Genomic DNA, 18,822 nt, shown 5'->3' on the forward strand with positions numbered 1-18,822 from the left:
TCTTGCTTAGTTTCTCCTCTGCAGATAAGCAATTTCTCTCTAATAACTTTAAACAAGTGCTTCGAGGAACTTACCAAGCACAGAGGCAGATGACTTACAGACTTCAAGCTTAATTTTTTTTTAAATAATAGATTTAGGATAAGATTCACAATTTTCAAATCTGCTTGTTTAGGCATTAAAATTGGCTTGTGTGTTTTAAATGCCTTTCATTCAAAAGGGAGATCTGAAGGGTACTACCTCTGATAAACCTTTCCCACTCTTTCTTTAAATGGATGTAATTGTAAGTACAGTATCCCACCACAATCAGTTTTAAAAGTTTAAATCTTTTGTACTGATTTACTTCTAATTCGGTGTTTTAAACAACAGTTGTTTTCAACATTAACAAAATTATTTGTGTGCTGAAAATTCATATCTCTACTCTGGATTGAAGCCAATGGCTGAATGAGGAATTATATATCATAGTTTCTTCAATGTTTAAGTACAGAAGCCTTTTCAGTTCCCAAAGGTTACTTAATAGTTTGACTCCCTCCCTTTGCTTGGGGTACTTTTAAGCAAGGTATTCTTCAAACTCTGCCCTGAGTTTTGTGAGCCAGTGAGAATTTCATATAAAATGCCAAACTCTGTCAAATCTCCTGTAAGTCTCTAGTAAAAACATGCATTTTGTCTCACAGCTCAAACTTTGCATAGAATAGTTTATGATTCCTTGCTGTTACATTTAAAATCTTATTATGGGGAAAAAAGGAAACCAAGGATTTGTTGAACGCAGGAAAACTACTGGTTACTGTTACCTTGATAAATTTAAGCTTATGCCGCACCATTATGCAAAGCTAAGCCAAAACAAAACAAATGAAGCCACCTGGTCTGCAGAAGCTGTTGCTAGAGTTCATCAAGCTAACGATCTAAGTGCCCCAACACAGCTTCAAGCAACTCAACCTCAGAGGTCTCACCAAGGTACTACAAAACCTCTGGCCCGTTACTAGCAATGGCAGTGGCACAGTTAGTGGGCTACAGGGCTACTCTGCTTTTCCACCCTAGTAATCAGTTACTTTAAGGTTTTACAGAGAGTCTTCAGAAATCGTTATTGCATCATCATAATTTTTAGAAAATACTTTGAATATCTTTTTGTACTTCTCCAGACTAATAAGCTGACATTTCACAGTCAATGGATATGCTATAACAAGGCACAGCTGTGTAAGGAGGGAACACCATTGCACTTTACAGTACCATTCTACAGACTGGCAAAGTTTAAATTTCAGATTTAGTGTCACTTACAGAAAATATTGTCATAGTTTCTAGAGATGTAGAAGTGTTTTCCAAATAAATTCAGAGCAGGAATTAATTGGCATTTTATAGTCTTTTCTATGAACCCATTGTGCACTCACTTACTGAGACACTAAATCTTTGTAGCAATTTTCCTTGCCAACTGGGAAGGTAAAAGGCTGTACTACACCCGTAAGTTGTTGGGAAGCTGATTCCCAACCTATAGGCTACGACATCTTCAAGAGATTCCAGAGCTATTCAAAAGACATCCTATTTATAGCTCATATGTAATAGCAAATCTAAAAGTAATTTAATAAATTGTGTAATTTTGCTTCAGAAATTATGCTGTCTTATCAAATAACACTTATGCAAACAATATTGACAGTTCAACTGAATCATTTTATACAAAATCTATTACAATTTACTGTCTAATTATAAACCAATCTTTGCTCCCTTTCTCAATGTGCTGTCACTATTTTGGCTCTGAAAATAGGAAAACCCACTGATAGGATTTTTTGTATTCATGAAGAGTCATTGTCAACTTTTTCTGAATTAGCACATTAACTACTTCACCCTCTGCTGCTCCAAGTTAAATAAGGAGAGGTTTTTAAATAGATGCTTTCTAAAACCTTCTGCCCTGCTTTCTTAGCAACAGGCTGGGGCACTGATTTATTGTGTAAGGTGTTCTAGGTAAAAGGGAATGTACTGATAAAACAGTGATAGAAAACCTTCTGGGGTGCCGAGGTCTTGGCTGGGAGCACTGCGATGCCCCTGGCAGGGGCGTCCCTCTCTCCTCTCTCTTAAGGGTCTGTTTGGGCATGGTTTCATCAGTTTTCCCATCACAGTGTGCCTCCTTCTCCCTGCTTCCCAGGCAAATTCCTATTCACTTGTCCTGAATTTACCACACTCGGTTCCAGCACAAAACCCAAGGTGGTCCCTTTTTGCTCTTGTTTTCTTTCTGGCACTAGGATCACTCCCATGTATGAACCACATTAACTTCCAAGTCTAAATGGGAAATAACTATTTTTCTGTTGTACAATCAGTGAGATGCATCTTCTGTGAAAATTCATTCAAGTTGTTTTGATTCATATGGCAATGAAATCGATTTCATCATTTGCTTGTTAATATACTACAGAAAGGGTTTTTTTGGTTTTTTTTTTACTTTGGTCAAATATAAGTTTAAGAGGAAGTATCGAGGAAATTGTTCTGGAGTGACAAATAGAGGACATCTGTTGCAGCATATGGGTTGACGTAACAGCTGCATTGAACTTTTTCAGCAAGTACTAATCCTTTGGAAAAATTTAACTAGGCATATAATTTTGATTCCCCTGCCTGAATGATGGAGGATTAAAACACTTGCAGTTTAAAAACACTCTGTAGTTTGGAATGTTTGCCATTGTTACCACAGAATACTTAAATTTTATTTTGAAAATAGTTTTTGTTTAGAAACAGATCTGAATATTTCACTTTTTTGTTTACAAAATTAAAGTTCAAAGATATACTGAAACATTTTCATTTTGTGATGAAATTACTTTTTTCACTATTTTTTATTTTTAGGTTCAGAGGCCAACCTCCCTTCTTATCTCCCAAATAATCTTATTTTCAGTGCTGTCTTTATCTTAGATAACAATTTTAAGATTTGGCTAGTAAGTAAGTGTTTCCTCTTTTTATTTTTTTTTCCTAGCAACTGTACACTGAGCCTTTCATTTTGCACGTAGATGCAACTTTACAGATAGGACGAGCTTCCCAATTGGTTCTTGTGAGAAAGGAGTTTGGTACTTAGAGCTGTAACTTGGTGTTCAGTTTTAAGTATAATATTTTTGTTCTCTATATTAGGGCCTATTACTAAACATATATTTTGATTTTGGGTGCTAGAAAAAATTCTTTGGTAAAATACATGTGTAAGCACTGAAAAAAAAATCTTTGCATTCATATATGCATGCTTTTTTGATTTCCTTGTTTTCTGATAAAGTATTTAATTGGGAATGGTATTGCCGTTAGTTATGTGTTAGGATGAAATTTAATTTCAAAAGAGTTGATTTTTTTTCCTGTGTTTCTCTTGCGTAGAATTAATTGCTTTTGGTTCGGCTTCTGTGTTTTATGGGACCAGTTTAATTTTATCAGTTCAGAAAACAAGTTAAGCAGGAACCCCTGGCTTTTCCACAGTAACTTAAGTCAACTCTTCTACTAATTCCTCTAGTGTCTAACATTAAAGCTAATAACGGTCTAACATTCTTGTCTGACAGTTCTTCCCTTCCACAGTTACACATTATTTTAAAGTGTACAGCAGAAAGAGAGCAGCAATGTTAGGTCAAAATTCAGTCCCGTGAGAAGAATACAGACTTTTTCAGTTAATGCAATAGCATTTGGACAGGATTTGTTTGCAAGCAATATTAAAATTGGTCCCTCCTTTTTCTTTTAAAAAAATTCTAGATGTAATTTTGGAATGAAAAGAGCAGTAATTGAGAAAGAAAGAGTTACCTTTTCAGAGGAAATGCTTATATTGTATTGTATTATATGTAGTCATGTACTTACATGTAGTCAAGATCAAGCTGTGTTTGTTTATAATTAAAAAAAAAATCTTTATTTTCTGTGGAAGTTTTTGCTTTGTAAGGCTATGAGTGGCTGCAAAGGGAAAAAAAAATTACCTGGCTGCAGCTTCGCTTACTGTTCCTTAAAATCCTGCCTGCTTCTGACTTTCACTGAAACCCAGTCCTTCTCAATTTGCACTTTTCATGAGTCATCTTATACACAGATAGAAAACCACCTCTGTGCGTGTTAGTAAGTGAATTGCAGGAAGGTACGCATAGGTATTCATTCAGTAACCAGATAAATTATTTCAAGAAAATTGGTGGAACTTCCTCCTCTGTTATGCCAATTTTAAACTTGTTTTTCTAGTGTGCTTTTAAGGAGCTGTTTTATGAGCTGTGAATTGTCCAGGTGCCAGAATTCAGATCAGCCACTTTTTGTTTCCTACAGAAAGTCTGTTACTGAGACCGATTCATCACCCTGACGGCTGAGCTGGGTGTGAAGTCTTATTGCACTTGGTATTAAGAAACGTTGTGGTTAGCGTTCAGCATCTTTACAGCAGAACTGCAGTAATACCTCGGGAGCCCACCCCTGCTGCCACGGAGCGGATCCAGCTCTGCAGAGCAGCATTGCAATTACAGGGGGCTCAGAGGCAAAGCCGCAGTAAGAGCCAGCAAATGACTTTTCTAGTGCTTGAGAGCTTGGGGTGGAAGATGCTTTTCCCAAGGACTCCAGAAAAAGATCCCTTGTGCTTGGCTCCTGTGCAAGGTATTTAGCTCTCAGATTTCAATCTTAATTGTCATGTTCATGAGGGAAACTCCCTGTAGTAACCTGGTGCCTTCAGCGTATGAACAAAAAAGCCTACCAACACCATGTTCACTCTTCCTGGGATGCAGTCTCCCAGTGCTACCAAATGTCATTCTGCATCACTCCATGACCAGACTATTAAATTAAGATGGAAAAGAAAAACTTAGATGAGTTGGAAGAATTTTGGATTTTTATTTTTACAAAGAATGTTAAATAAGCAGCATCTTAGTATAAATTTAAGGTTGATGTAAACATACCAGATTGAGAAGAATCAAGGTCTCGTTTCTCCCAGTAATATTTGTTTACTTATGATCCTTTTACCCTATCATTTATTTGGGAAAGTGCACCTTTTGCAGCACAATAAAAAAGTAAAATACGTAGTGGCAGCGTGGCAGGTGCAACGCTTATTGGAAAAGCTGACTTTTCCAGTTTCTTGGTTTCCATTTATATTTGTAATTTAAGTTGTTCTAAGAGGCTTGTTTATATATATAAAGTCATAATTTGACATAGCGTTAAATCACACACTGAATAATTGTTTAGACTTTCGTGATTTTGCGCATGCTGTCTTGCTAGGGTGATATTTTTTGCATGGAAGTGTATGATCTCTATTTCCTTAACTTTGAATGGACTAAGGATAGCATGTGGCTCATCAGGTCTTTAGTTATATCTGACTATAAGTATATATGCGCAAGTACCAGTTCTAAGCAAAACATGGGCTAAAAAAAGCATTGAAGAGTTCGATAAGGATGAGTTTGAACTCCAGTCTGATTCAGAGATGATGGCGTTTTGGCTCAGACTGCTCCATTAAATTGAGTAACTTCAAATTTTTTTAATATTTTGCTTTGGTTCTTTAGAATAAATGATGCGGTATCTATTACAATAGCTTAATTTATGTAAAAAGGAGTACTGTTTCTGAGCTGAAAGCATGGTGGATAAGCTCTATCTGCTAAGCGGTAGTAACATCTTATCAGCCTGGACTGTGCTTTTAAAAGGGTTGGTCTTGTCTTCAATCTTCTGGGCTCTGGCTAAGAGAAAGGTAAAGTTTTCCTGGTTCTCTGTAATCTCATTTCCCTCTTCCAGTGGCAACAAATTTAAATTGCCTTAACTAAGATCTATGTGTAGTTTTGCTTATGAACTGTATCTGTACAGTTATTCCTCAAAATGTTTCAGAATTTATAACCAGTTTTTAAATTTGATTGTCGTTACCTGTGAAAGACCTTCTTAGAAAAGATGATTTACATTTAGTGCTTTAAATAACCTATTGAACATAGTAGATGCATGTCCTCTGATAAGCTGCTCCAGAAGATGGAACTTGGTACAGGAAAATCTCTATAGTGAGCATTCCCATAGACTCCTCTAAGAGTCCTTCATCCGATGTCTGCAAGACTGGTAATTGGTACTCAGACCCAAAATCCATCTTCCAACTAGAAACAGCTGAATACTTTTAGACCAGTTTCTCCTTAGTTTTAAACTCAAAATGAGATGGCAAGATATTTTTTCCATGCACTTGAATTTGTTATATGTAAGGGTGAAAAACTTCTATCTGCAAATAGACATGATCAGTCTGGTGTAGCTTTTTTTCCCTTTCTACAAAGCAGCCAACACAACCTAAAGTGATCTGCAAATGGGAAGACAAAATGCCTTCTCTGAATGCCTCACAACCTGAAAAGCAAGGAGGAGATAAGATATGAACACAAGTGATGGAGCAAGAGATGTTCAACACTGATCTGATTAGTTTCTTATTTCCCTTCTCTCCCAAGAGTCAGTCTATGGATGCTAAACTTGCGTTGGACTATTGAATTATTGGATTAACAGCTCTCTTCCAATACATATACAGCAGGATGGGGCCCACTGTTTGTGTTGAATCACTGGTATACGAAGTCCAGTCCCTTCCCTTCCTGTGGGCAGCTGATGAAATACAAATAATTTAGGGGACGGTTGAGGCACGTCTGAGGCTATTCTAGACTTGCTTATTTTGCTCGGAAACCCAACTTAGTCAGGGCTTTCAGAGTAAGGTGGCAAATGATCTCAGTGACCAGCTCATTACTATGGTCTTAAAGGGCATGTAATGCATACGTGCTTGAAAAATATGTCCAGAGTCACATGGAGAAGAGGTAGCTCCATAATGGAAGGTGACTCAGGTAAAAGATCTATTTTTTTATCACTTTCCCTTGCAGAGTCAAGGCAATGGATCATTTTCTTAGACCCCACATAAATCTAGCTCCAGGTCGTCCTCAGGAAAAGTAATGGGAAGTGAATTACCAGTGGCCTTTCATAATTGCAAATCCTTAATTAAGGAAGGGTACAAAGAGGCACTTAAAATGCCAGCCTCAGCAAGTAGCAGACTCCACTACTTGTGACAATAAATTATAACTTGTCAGAATAAAATTGTTTTTTCTTTAGTGTGGTTGGTAGTATTCAGTGACTTAAAATGAGATAAACCACATTGTTCTAGGGTGGAAGAAGATTCTCTTTCTCCTTAAAACTGTCTCAGGTGCAAAAACTTTGAAGACAGTGTCAGGCTTGTTGAGCAGAAGCTTGTGTGCAGTGTCAAGTGGATTTTAAATAGAGAAAAAGGGCTTAAAGAATATTTCTAGGCATCTCAACTATTCCTGAATACCAGCTTATCATGATGTTTATGTAAGTTTACTTTTAATTAGCAAGAACCTAGAGTGAATGGAAAATAGTGTAGACATACACTCTTTTAAGCATTTTGCTAGACAGGGCTCTTAATGTTTGCTTATTTTGTATTTTTTTCTGCTTTTCAAGTTTATGACTAGTTCTTGATGCCCAAAGTACTGTTTTGTACAAAAAAGCACTCTTTTCTGCTTCACTTCCAAAAGAGGACGTAGTCATGGTGAAGCAACACATTGTCTTGCATAAGAACTATATTGGACCTTGAAGGGGGAAAGATTTGCATTCTGAGTCTCTACTTCTATACCATGCACATCATTTACACCTGTCTAGATAAATGTGAACAAAAAGGCAACCATATTGTTGTTTGTACTGACTAAAAGCAGGGTATTTCAGGAACAGTAGATGTGCCAATAATGGTTACCAAGAACAGGTCATAGAAAAGCGAGTATAATGATCTTTATGAAGGTCTTTATTCCTTTAAATATGCTATTACTTTTCATAAAGGCACTCAGAACAGAATGCAAACAAAGACTCTTTTCCCATTAAAGCAGCAATTGTTAAATGAATAAATGAACAGTATTCTTATTTCTCCTGTTGGTTTTTTTTTGGTCAGGAGCTAAAGTCGGTCAGGTTCCACCTGTTTACCACATAAATTATTATTTTAGGGTGATTTGGGTTTTTTTTATTAATATGCTAAGCAAAATTATTACATTAAACTGCATAACTGTCTTTGCATACAGTTCCATATAAAATAATTAAAACATGAAATTGTATAACTGCAACAGTCTTCCCATAGAGGTAATTAATTTTAAAGGGAAACCCAGAAATGTAGATTGATTCCTGTTAATTACACCTCTCCTTCAAAACACAGAATGCTAAAGAAAGCCTTGAGCAAGTGGTGTTCTTGCTGCTTATATTTATAAGTGTTTTGAGTCTACATTTGTAAGGTCTTTGGCAGTTTCCTCCCACGACCACTCACTTTGGTTTTTTGTAGTATAACGTTCATAGTTGTAACCTCGTGTGTATAATGATGATAATCTTTCTCTGTGTTGGTTCAAGACTTGATAGCCATAAAGGCAAAACTCAATTTTACTGCTCAAGGTTAGGTGCGGGGCCATGCTGCTGTCGCTACAGGAAGGAAAGTAGGAAGGGGTAGGGTTGGAGTCTAGAGAAGAGGACCTATGGTGGCAAGGGGAGGGGGGGGAAGAGGCAAGCTTGCTCTTCCAGCTGCTCCTGGGAGGACACTGGGCTAAAATAAAGACCACTGCTTCTTCAGAGCAGCAGATTGCCCTCCGACTTCCCCAGCACGAGTAGCCACCCAGCAGCAGCAGCAGGCTCTTGGAGCAGCACAAAAATCAAATGTGCTTTTCCAGCAAATGTACAACTACGTACAAGGGAATGAAAAGCAAGGTCTTTCTTGCCCCCGACAGTTTCTTGCCTGCTTTCTGTGTGGCACATCTGCAGTGGCCCTGATCCTTGCAGCTGTGCTCAGAAAGCTTTGGCTCTTGTTTGCTCTTACTTTTTTTTGGCACATTATGAATTTTAACAGAAGGGTTTTTTTTTTAATTCCAGCAAATCTCCTTGTGAGTTGCACCATTACGCTTGCTGTTTCTGTGCAAAAAACAGTAGTATTCTGTAACTTTGTGTAGCAAAATACTTCCAAAATAAAAAATGACTTGTTGAAGGCTGGGATAATACCGTCCTACTGTATCAGGTTGTGAAGGAAGTCTTTTTGCTTGTAGTACCAACCAGCCTGGACAGTTACTTTCATTCCATTGAAGATCACAGAGGTATCGTTTTATTCTCTCAATGCGTGTCTATCAACAGTGATAGTCTTAGCATAAATCAGAACCTATTTTCTGCTATTAGTTTTTATTAGTTTTTTTTAGAAGGAAGAAATCTGAAGTCCAGCCATGTTATGGTTGGCAGCCTAGATAGGCCTTAGATCATAACTCGCTACTCAATTTTTACACTTAACTCTTCTATTCTGTTGTTTTTTTTTAAAATGGAAATTATTCACTCTTTTTTGCAGAAGTGTTAATTAATAGTCATTTGCTTTTTTTGTAGGAGTTCTCTGGAATCTATCCTCCTGTGATGCACTGAAAATGCCAATCATCCAGGATGCCCTCGCAGTGTTGACCAATGCAGTGATCATCCCTCACTCTGGATGGGAAAACTCTCCGCTCCAGGATGATCATAAAATACAACTCCATTCATCACAGGTGCTGCGCAATGCCACTGGGTGCCTAAGGTGAGTGCTGAAAAACATTTGCTTTACCTTAATCATCTTGCTTTGGCTTGACTTGGTATTTCTCATTCTTAGGTATCTGTAAAGTAAATAATTGGTTTGTGTGTCAGCAAAGACAATGACTTTCAGAGCTGTAAGCTTTAAGTTGGAGATTAATTAGAAAAAAAGCTTCAGGCCATTCAAAAAACAATCTTTAGAAGCGCTGCTGTGGGTTTTCTATTTTTCTTTTCTCAGCAGTCTTGACCAATCTTCTCATCCAAGCTTGTATATTACAGATGTTTTTCTCCTTGTAGATTCGTCCCATTTCCCCAGTTGCTTAAGTGAAGTCAGTATGTTCTCACTATTACACCCAATTTGATCAGCACAAAAAGTAATGAAGATGCTCACAAAAAGTAACATGCCTTACGGGTTCCAGATGCCGTTGCTGTAGTTATGATAAATATATAAAGTAGATTTTTTCTGCTCTGTGAATATGAGAAATGGATTTTAATAAGAGACCAACCAATTTAACATTGTGCAACTAGAATACTTAAATAGATCCTTAACAAGTATGATATTTATTTATATTTATATTTGTATGCCAAACATATATGCAACACCAAGGTGCACTTATATAAATATGTGCAATATGTTCCTAAAAATCAGGGTAGATGTGAGAATGAAAATAGGATGAGTAAGAAGAGTTTCAGTCTGACAAAACCTTACAAAAGAATTGAGTCATAACATTTCCAATCCATAGCATTTTGTTGAAATATTTTAAAATATTAGGCAAGTTCTTTTAAGCGTTGATTTTTTTTTTTCTTCTTGTGTATTGGAGATTCTGTAATCTATTTCAGAGACATGAAAATCAATTAGTTAGTATTTTTATGTACATCACAGGAAAATTGTTAAGTGAATAATATGTATCGGTAATACAGTCTATGTTGTATGCTGCTTCCAAAGCAGATATCCATCAAAGAGCTAAACAAAAAAAAAATTGATAGGAGGCAAAGTAAAATAACAGTATTTTTTTCATATCTGTAGCAAGCAGCTTTTTATCTTTGTGCTATTTTATCAAATGAAATATCTCCCTTTCAGAAGTAATATTTGAAAAGTTTAAGGGCAAAAGTAATAATTATGGATGGTTTATATGTAATCGGAAGGGAATGAATGATGGAAGGTAGTAACTTCCATATTGCAAATATACTTGTATTAGACTTAAATGCAGGTGTGTATATGTGAATACCAGCTATGTTGGGATATAAGACTGAAGCTAGTCATTTGTACCTGAGTTGTATTGATTTTGAAAAGAGTTTGGTAGTATAATTGTGTTGCATTGCATTTAAATCACTGGAAAAAATGTTGCTCAAATCACTGTGACAGCAGTCATTCCATAAAGACCTGTACCTTGTTATATGTCTCACAATTCTGATGTTTACCCTGTCTCAGTTGAAGAGCTGCCTCTGAAAGAAATGTCCATTATAAATTTGGGGCTTCACGGTGCCCCTTCTCTGAACAGGCATGTCTAGTGTTGGTCTCCCCACACTGTAAGTTCTGTCTTCCTGTTAATTTTTCCCAGCTGCTTCTCAGGGATTGGTGTCCATCCCTGATCCTACAAACCTCAGTTCTTCCTACTTCATAGTTGATGGATTCGTTGCACAATGGTCTTGAAATCTTTCTTTTTTTTTTTTTTTTGTGAGTGTATGTGCACGCCCATTTGCAAACTGATGTGAGCTTACTGTAGCCTGCAGTCTGGGTCAGCCTGAGGACTTGGGGCCACATGAGAATGGTACGTTACCTGATCTAATATACACTGCTTTGCAGCAAGGCTTACTGCCAAGTGCTTGATGGTACACTGTCATAGCAGAATGGCTTCTGGTCAGCTCATGCAAAATAAGCTCATATCTGCCTGCAAAAGACTGTGCATATTATAACTCTTGAATCCTTCCCAGGTAGCTGTAACAGCAACTCAAACGTCTGTCCTGAGCAGGTTGGTCTTCCTTCTAAACAGGCCCTTCAAGCATAGTATGGCTTTTTAATATCTTTCTGATATCAAACCCTCCCTATTTCCCAGATGCATCTTTCTGTCCTCTCTAATGGCTTCAGATATTTATTTGGCCTTCATCCATCTTCTTTAGATAATTTCATCCCACTTAGTCTGTGTGAATGCTCTTTGGCAGAGCCAGAACATTTGGAGAGGGTTGAACTGACTTTTGCTTCACACCAACAGGGAACTTTCTTGTTTACCTTTCCCCAGTTGTTGCTAGAAATCTCTCTCTGAACAAAATATCAAGTTCTGAGTTTGTGCAAGAGAGAAAAGTGGAAGTTGACCTCAGAGATGGTAACTGGGTTCTTGTGTTGAATTCATGTAAGACAATGAGGCTGTAGGCTGGAGGAAACGGCGAGCATCAAAAAGAAAAGATTAGAAAACTCTGTGGTGATGATTGGAGTTGCACATGCTCTGTGCAGGTAGTACCTTAGCTAGCATTCCTTAAATACCCACCACCCCCAAAACTGAACAGCTCTCACACTTTCCATTTGTGACTAGTTCCAAGCATCATATTTCCATTTCAAAATCTCACTGGACAAGGAAGGTAATGTAAATCAGGAAGATGTAATGTGGTTTCTGGCTGAGATAGTGCTGTGTTTATCTGGTAAATGGAAAGTCCGTTGTCATCTTCAATGCGAGATTTTCTTCTAAGACTCTTGTTTGATTGTCATCTGCTGTTTTCTTTTCCTCCTTTTGCTAGAGCTGGTTTTGGAAGGGACACTGGTTGAAATTCAGTTGCATTAGGATTATCAGTGATGATGCTCAGTATCATAGGAAAAGCAGTGCAGTTCAGAATACTTGACAAATGTTTCTGAATCTATAATGTTAACAGATTTTAGAAACATCAGATTGTATTACATAAGATTTAATACTAGCATATATGCCAGGAGGGTTTTGGGGGTTCTTTTCAGTCTCCTGTGCCTTTGGTTTTCTGATGCATTCACTGCTGAAAACTTTAATATCTGACAGGCAGTGTAATATAATCCATCCCATAAACAATGCTAATAAGTAGTTTGCAGTAGCCATTTTATAGGAATAGTGAGAACTTTGTTTTGATTTTTTTCACTACAGTATATGAATTATTATTCTTTCTGCCGATCTTCCCTTTTCTCAGTTCCTTGGTGAGAGTTTCTTAGCCTTTTGCCAGTTAAAAAGTTGCTTATTAACTACAATTTTTAGTACTCTTATCTACTTACTCATTATCATTCTTAACCAAGTTCTTAAGTCTACAACTCCAGTCACACAGTAGTCCAGCTGAAATCAGTATGAAATCATATGAAAGACAGGAGCAGCATCAGACATTCTTTTCCTGTTATTTTCTTTTATCCTTGAAGACATTATTTACAAACTGCACTTTGCATGCTTTTGTGATTTGAAAAAAGGAAATAGCTTTAATACAATATTGTACTAATTAATTTTACATAAGTCGAGTACTTTGAAATGGTTTAGATAATTCAAAGCTCTAAATACAGTGTTATACCTATCACTTATAAATTTAATCTTAATATTCATCTTTTGTAAATTGCCAGACCTTTGTGTGACATGTGTTAGAGTAATCACCCAATTAACTTGCCTCCCCACTGAGATACTAGAACCTTACCTCATTAAGCTCCGTGGAAGTTTGACTTCTTTTTTTGCTTTTGGATTTCAGCTGTGACTGCTTTATTTGTGTTAGGGAAATACTGTGTCTTTGGTTTATAGTTTCTGATTCTTTTAGACTTACCAAGGAAAGTCAGGTGAAAACTGAATTTGGAATACCAGTTGTTTATAGGGGGGATTTACAATCTCTAACCTGAAATTTAAAAATAACAGGAGACACATTGCATAATGTTGTCTTAATGTGAAGCATTAAGCTTACTTGTCACGAAAGCAGATCTTTGTTCAAAGACTATCTATCTGAGATAATCCCAGACAAAAATCTTTTCAAGAGTTTTTGTCCTGATGTACAGTCTGGAACCTTGATTTCTTCTATGAATTTAAGATGAGTTTAAGTTAATGGAATCTCATCTGAGGAGTTTAAAGAATTTTAAGATTTTACTGTTTTAAGATTCTAATCTGGTTTTAGATGCAAAATCATAAAATGCTGTCTTTTTTCTTTCTGCCATGTTCTATTTAATTTTTGATCATACACTGAAGGTACAGGGGCAGTTGTGAAAATCAAAGATCTATTAAATATTTATACCCCTCCTATTAGTTGATTAGAAATTGCAAGGGAGAGTAATTCAAGTAGTTTTTGTTTATAGAGCCCCATACCTTCCAAATTTTCATACCGTCATACTTGTCAAACCTTTCACAAAATAGCATGGATTGTTTTTCAACTAAAAAAATATATAGCAAGTTCTCAGAGTAGAAAGGGGAAAAGTGCTTTTGAAACATGAATTCAGTGTGACTGACCCAGGAGTATTTTCTGGGTGGATCAACTTTTGGAAGGAGCAAATTACCTTGTTAAAACAGTTCATGTTAATGGTAAAGCCTGAATATCAAATATTTCTAACTGTTTTGTGGATGAATGATCTCTTTCACAGACATTTATAGCTAACGCATTTATCCCACCATCTTATTTCTCCTCCAGTTATCTTCTAAGCATCCAAAGTCTATTGATTCCTATTCTTAGGAACTTCTATAATCTGTTTTGCATATAACATTCTGCTGCATACTGACAAAAGATGCGGGAACAGCATAAAATAAATAGCACAGACTGTATTATTCATGATCTGTTTAATTTCTAGAAAAACATAGATATGTATGAAGAAACATTTGTGTGTATATATATATGTGAAACATGTTTCTTAAGAAACTAAACTTACATATTTACGTATGTGCATGTGTATATGTGTGTTTATGTGTATATGCATACAGATATAAAAGGACTGATTATTGAAGCTAAAATATGTTTCTGTCTTTACTGACTGATGCAAGCTCTGAATATCTTCAGAGGGTATAAACATATATGGCTACAAACATATCTGGCTTCTTACAGGAGGACCAGGACCTTGACTGCTGATTTTATGATTCTCTTCCTATCAACAGAACAGTCACTTTTTATCCATCCCTGTGTACACTGTAGTGGATATAGAGATGTTGGACTTGCCAACCCTTCTCAGTATTTCCCTTGTTTTTTCCAGAGCCGAGTAGCTCTTCTCAGGCTGACTTTGCAATCCTGTACATCAGGTAACAGAAAGCCCACACTCCATTAAGAAGCTTGTCAGAATCCAAAGTTAGGACAAAACTCATGTTAATTGTGTCTTTCCACTAGAAGCCTACTCAAGGGAGGGACTTTTACTACAAGCAGTTCCAGCAAGCAAGAGGCATGGGAGAGAGAAAATTGCCTAGAGGGATACTGAGGCAAGGTTATCTACTTGTAGAGAGGAAGCTGTCCAAATCCAGACCTGCAATTTTTCGTCCTCTTAGTGTCTTCAGATCCAGTCTTATCCTGGAGAATGGGGTAATCACCACTGTTCTTGTCTTTTTAATACATTTTGAGCTATTAAAATTACAAAGCTGATGTAATTAACATCCAAGGACCATCAGATCAGCCAATTTGATACCAATTATCTAGCTACATTCTATGAATGTATTGTGGTGAAACACATGTTATATTTTACATAGTCTACAGAATTGCACACTATGTGTTAAACCTCATTTGGCCACAACTATGATGTTGAATCAAGTTATAGAGTTCCTAAACTCCATGGTTATACTGGTTATACTGATGTGTCCACTGTTAAAAAAAATCACGCTCTCCTGAGAGCTCTCCTCAGCCTTGGAATTCTTCTAGGACCTGGAGTTGAAAGTAAGTGCAGAGGAAAGCCTTGTCAAGAAGCTAAGGAAAAGCTTAGCTTTGATGTCTGATTTTGTGAGGTTCAATCCTTTTTCACTAAAACTTCTCTGAAGTTTCTTCTCTAAACTTTCACTAATTTCTTATTAAAATTGTATCATTTATGCTCCTGGGTCCCAGCAATGACAAACTGTGGAGGAGCTGAGGGGCTAATGTCAACCCTCCGTTATTTTGAAGAAACTGAGGATTTATGACATGTACTGTGTGAATGACTACCCGATAATTTCCAGTTTAATATAAAGGAAGGTATCTTGATCAGAACTTCTACATCTTGTCTGTCTAGGTTGAAGATGAATGGTATATTGCTTACTTTTAAATATATTAGCTCAGAAGTTCTGTATTACTTGTACACGATGAATTTTGAAAAACTGTCTTTAGTAAGTTTGATAATGCCTCCCAGAGTACCATACAGGAACATAGTTCACAGAAGGGAAAATGAGCTGAACTGCTGTTTCTTGTCTTTTAAAACAAGATAGAAAGGAATAAACTCTAAATTGCATTTATCTAATGGCAGGCATTTTAATTAATGAGTAGGTGTCTATATAAAAGCCTGGTTTTTAGAGGCTTTAAGTATTTCTAGACTATTACTGACTTACCAGCTCTGAAAATCATTTGTAGTTTTGATGTTGATAATGAGTTTAAGTGTCAAATTTCAGGCACTCCAATTCAAAACTTTCAGACAGGCTGCTTTCATGGGCATGAACTATGCAAAATGTATTTGTAAAAAGGCCTAAAACTTTCACTAGGTCATGTGTAAATGTTCACAGCCATATTCCTAGTCTTCCAACTACAAACCAAAATAGAAAAAACCACAGGAAATTAATAAGAGTCAGTCTGCTGTGGAAAATGTATTTCACCTTTTCAAGAAGCTGAAAGGTCAAGTCTGGAAAAAAGTCACAAACCAGTCTGAGAGGCCACAGTGATTGCATCCTAGTTAAGCATAAAGTTTTGGAGGTGAATTTCTGCAAGATATGAGAGACATTGTTCGTTACTGAATGCTGTGATCATTCAGAAATGTAGCTGAAATAAAAATGTAATGTTAAGATTCAGGAGGAGAGAGATTTTAGTATGAATAGATCAGTGTCCTCTGACTGCTGCTGTAATATTTTTATTCAAAAGATACTCAAGGGAAAAGTACCAACAGAATTAAATGTGTAGCTGTGTCAGATACTTAAGCACCCCACTTTTTCTTCACAGTACACTTACTCCCATTTTGCATATTCATGAACAAATTTATAAGCTTTATACAAGGTCATACTGTATTAATTATAGCAGTGGTATTCAAATAGCACTCTGAAGTTTAATGCTTTTTCAGCACTTCTGGTAAAAACATTACTTCAATGTATCAAATTGGTGCTACAAATGCCACATAGCTCTGGAAGTTCATTCTGGGCTCAAGTTGATCACAATCTCAAACAGAAATTTTGTTTTTAAACTGAGGTTATGGAATGCCTTTTATATTCTCCTTTCATCTGAAAAATAATACAGCATAATTCCAGACACTTTTTGCCCTCTATGCTTAAAAACATTTAACAAGTTTTAGTGGCGTACCTCCTTCCTCCATCATTTTATTTGATAAGCAACACTGGGCTGCTCTGCCTAAATCTGCCTTCAAATGCAGAAGGAACTCCCAATGTATTGATTTTGCACTGAGATAGCCAAAAAGTGATCTGTCAACATCCATCATCCTACTATTGAAGGGATCCCTGGGCAAACAAGGAAACTGGTGCATATTTCAGTGGGGCTTCATGTTTGGATACAAATTAGAAATATTTCTGTATGTCAGACTGTGATAATTTAGGACCTACATGAAATTTAGCTCCTATTCTTCAACTAGGATCTTTTATTCTCTTTAACATAAATGTATGTGGTTTCTTAGGAGAAAAAAACAACTGAATGTCATGCAGTTATAAATATTTATTTGTTGCTATGGCAAGAGTGTGTTCTTCCTGTAATTTGCTGACTTACTGTTGCTGGAAGTTTTACACGCACATATGAAAACACTGGATGTTCCTCAGTACCTTTGCTTTTATCTTACAATATTCTTACCTCAGCAACAATGACAAAACTATCGACTGTTGCCTCTTAGGCTGAATGGCCTATGGTGTGCCCTAGCCTTGGATTAGGGATGTGTTGAATATCTCAAGTATGGTTTGAATGACTCACTACTTTTCCAGCTTTTCATGGTTTTAATTCCTTTCAGGTTGAATGCCTGCTGTTAACTAGTGCCTAATGTGAAAATTAAATATCCGCTCATATTTACATGGTTAGCTACTGTTAATTTACATTTCCTTCTGTCAGAGGTTTAAGCAGTGTGGATGTGAATGCTCTGAAGAAAGCAAATTTGTTTGTTTTGTGAAAGGGCTTAGAGTCTGTGGGGTTTTCTTCATTTCAGAACAGTTTTTGTTTATGCAGTAGTGAGTGTTAGCTTGGCAGACACTGTAATAAAGTGTGATCTGAACCTTGGTGGCCTGCTGACTTGATCTGAGCTGACTCCAAGCCCAGCTGACTATAATGGGCCTCCTTCTCACTGGCCAGCTGCAGAGCTGAGTATCACAGTGGCATAGCTGTTTTATTTTTAGGAGGAGTCCCCAAGCCTGTGTGGCGCCACATGTGTTTTAGAACATGTCAGCACGTCCATGCGGTCACTGCATGAGAAGCTGAAGAGATGGAGCCAATTCTGTCTCAACTGTCTGGGCCCATTGGAAAGGGCCACAGGTGTCAGTGGGAACCAGGGTGTACCTCTGTTGTTGCTTTGCTCACTATCCAAAGTCCTGGATAGTCCTTTTTGAATAAGTACTTTGAAAAACTGGTAGTCTGCCTCCACAGAAAATATTATTCATCTCAACATGAGAGAGAAACTGATAGTGACAATTCTGCAGCACCACTCATGGTCATGGTGACTGATGATAGAGCATGATGTTTTATTTACTTAAGGAAGATGAGAAACACAATCATCCAGAGTTTGTATGCCCACTCAATTCCACCACAGATAATAAAATAATATTCAGTAAGGTTCGGGTTCTTTGGTGCTCATCACTTGATTTGTGTATTAACTGGCTTTTCTCCTCTTAAAATTGTTTGCATTACTAGGCAATATGAAAAAGGAACATGTGAAAACACACGGCTCTGCATAGTGAAGGAAGGGCAGGGCGTACTTCTGCAGCTTTCCCTCATTATCTTATGATAGACTGCTTCAAATCTGAAGAAACTTCCTCTAGGAGTGAGAAGATCATTTGGTCTCTTTGCTCAGTCTGAGGATTTTCAGCAGAGATATCTGTTTGAAGTACTCTCAGCTTGCTTCATGCTTCTGGATAAGCCAGCCAACATCACAGAGTAAACATTTTATCACTCCTTTTCAGAATGTTTTGGGCATGTGAACTATCTCACTTCAAGCACAAGAGTAATTAATGCCAGCAGCTCAAGTTGAGCCAGGCTCAAGTCTTCCTGCGAGAAGGCTTTGATGACATTCCA

The 18,822-nt window shown here is 37.0% G+C and overlaps 1 protein-coding gene across 1 annotated transcript in view; it reads left to right on the forward strand.

Annotated features, from left to right (window-relative positions):
* Positions 1 to 728: 728 nt before the first annotated feature.
* The window catches only part of LOC104159975 (catenin delta-2-like), a gene marked incomplete at its 3' end in the record, with an annotated part of 47,100 nt that continues 29,006 nt past the window's right edge, over positions 729 to 18,822 (forward strand). Inside the window, exons 1-2 of the mRNA XM_009698016.1 lie at positions 729 to 951; positions 9,301 to 9,484. Coding sequence (XP_009696318.1) covers positions 729 to 951; positions 9,301 to 9,484 — 407 coding nt within the window. The remainder of the gene's footprint in view (positions 952 to 9,300; positions 9,485 to 18,822) is intronic.

Source organism: Cariama cristata, unplaced genomic scaffold (assembly GCF_000690535.1).
Source record: "Cariama cristata isolate BGI_N322 unplaced genomic scaffold, ASM69053v1 scaffold40453, whole genome shotgun sequence".
Classification (NCBI taxonomy): Eukaryota; Metazoa; Chordata; class Aves; order Cariamiformes; family Cariamidae; genus Cariama; species Cariama cristata.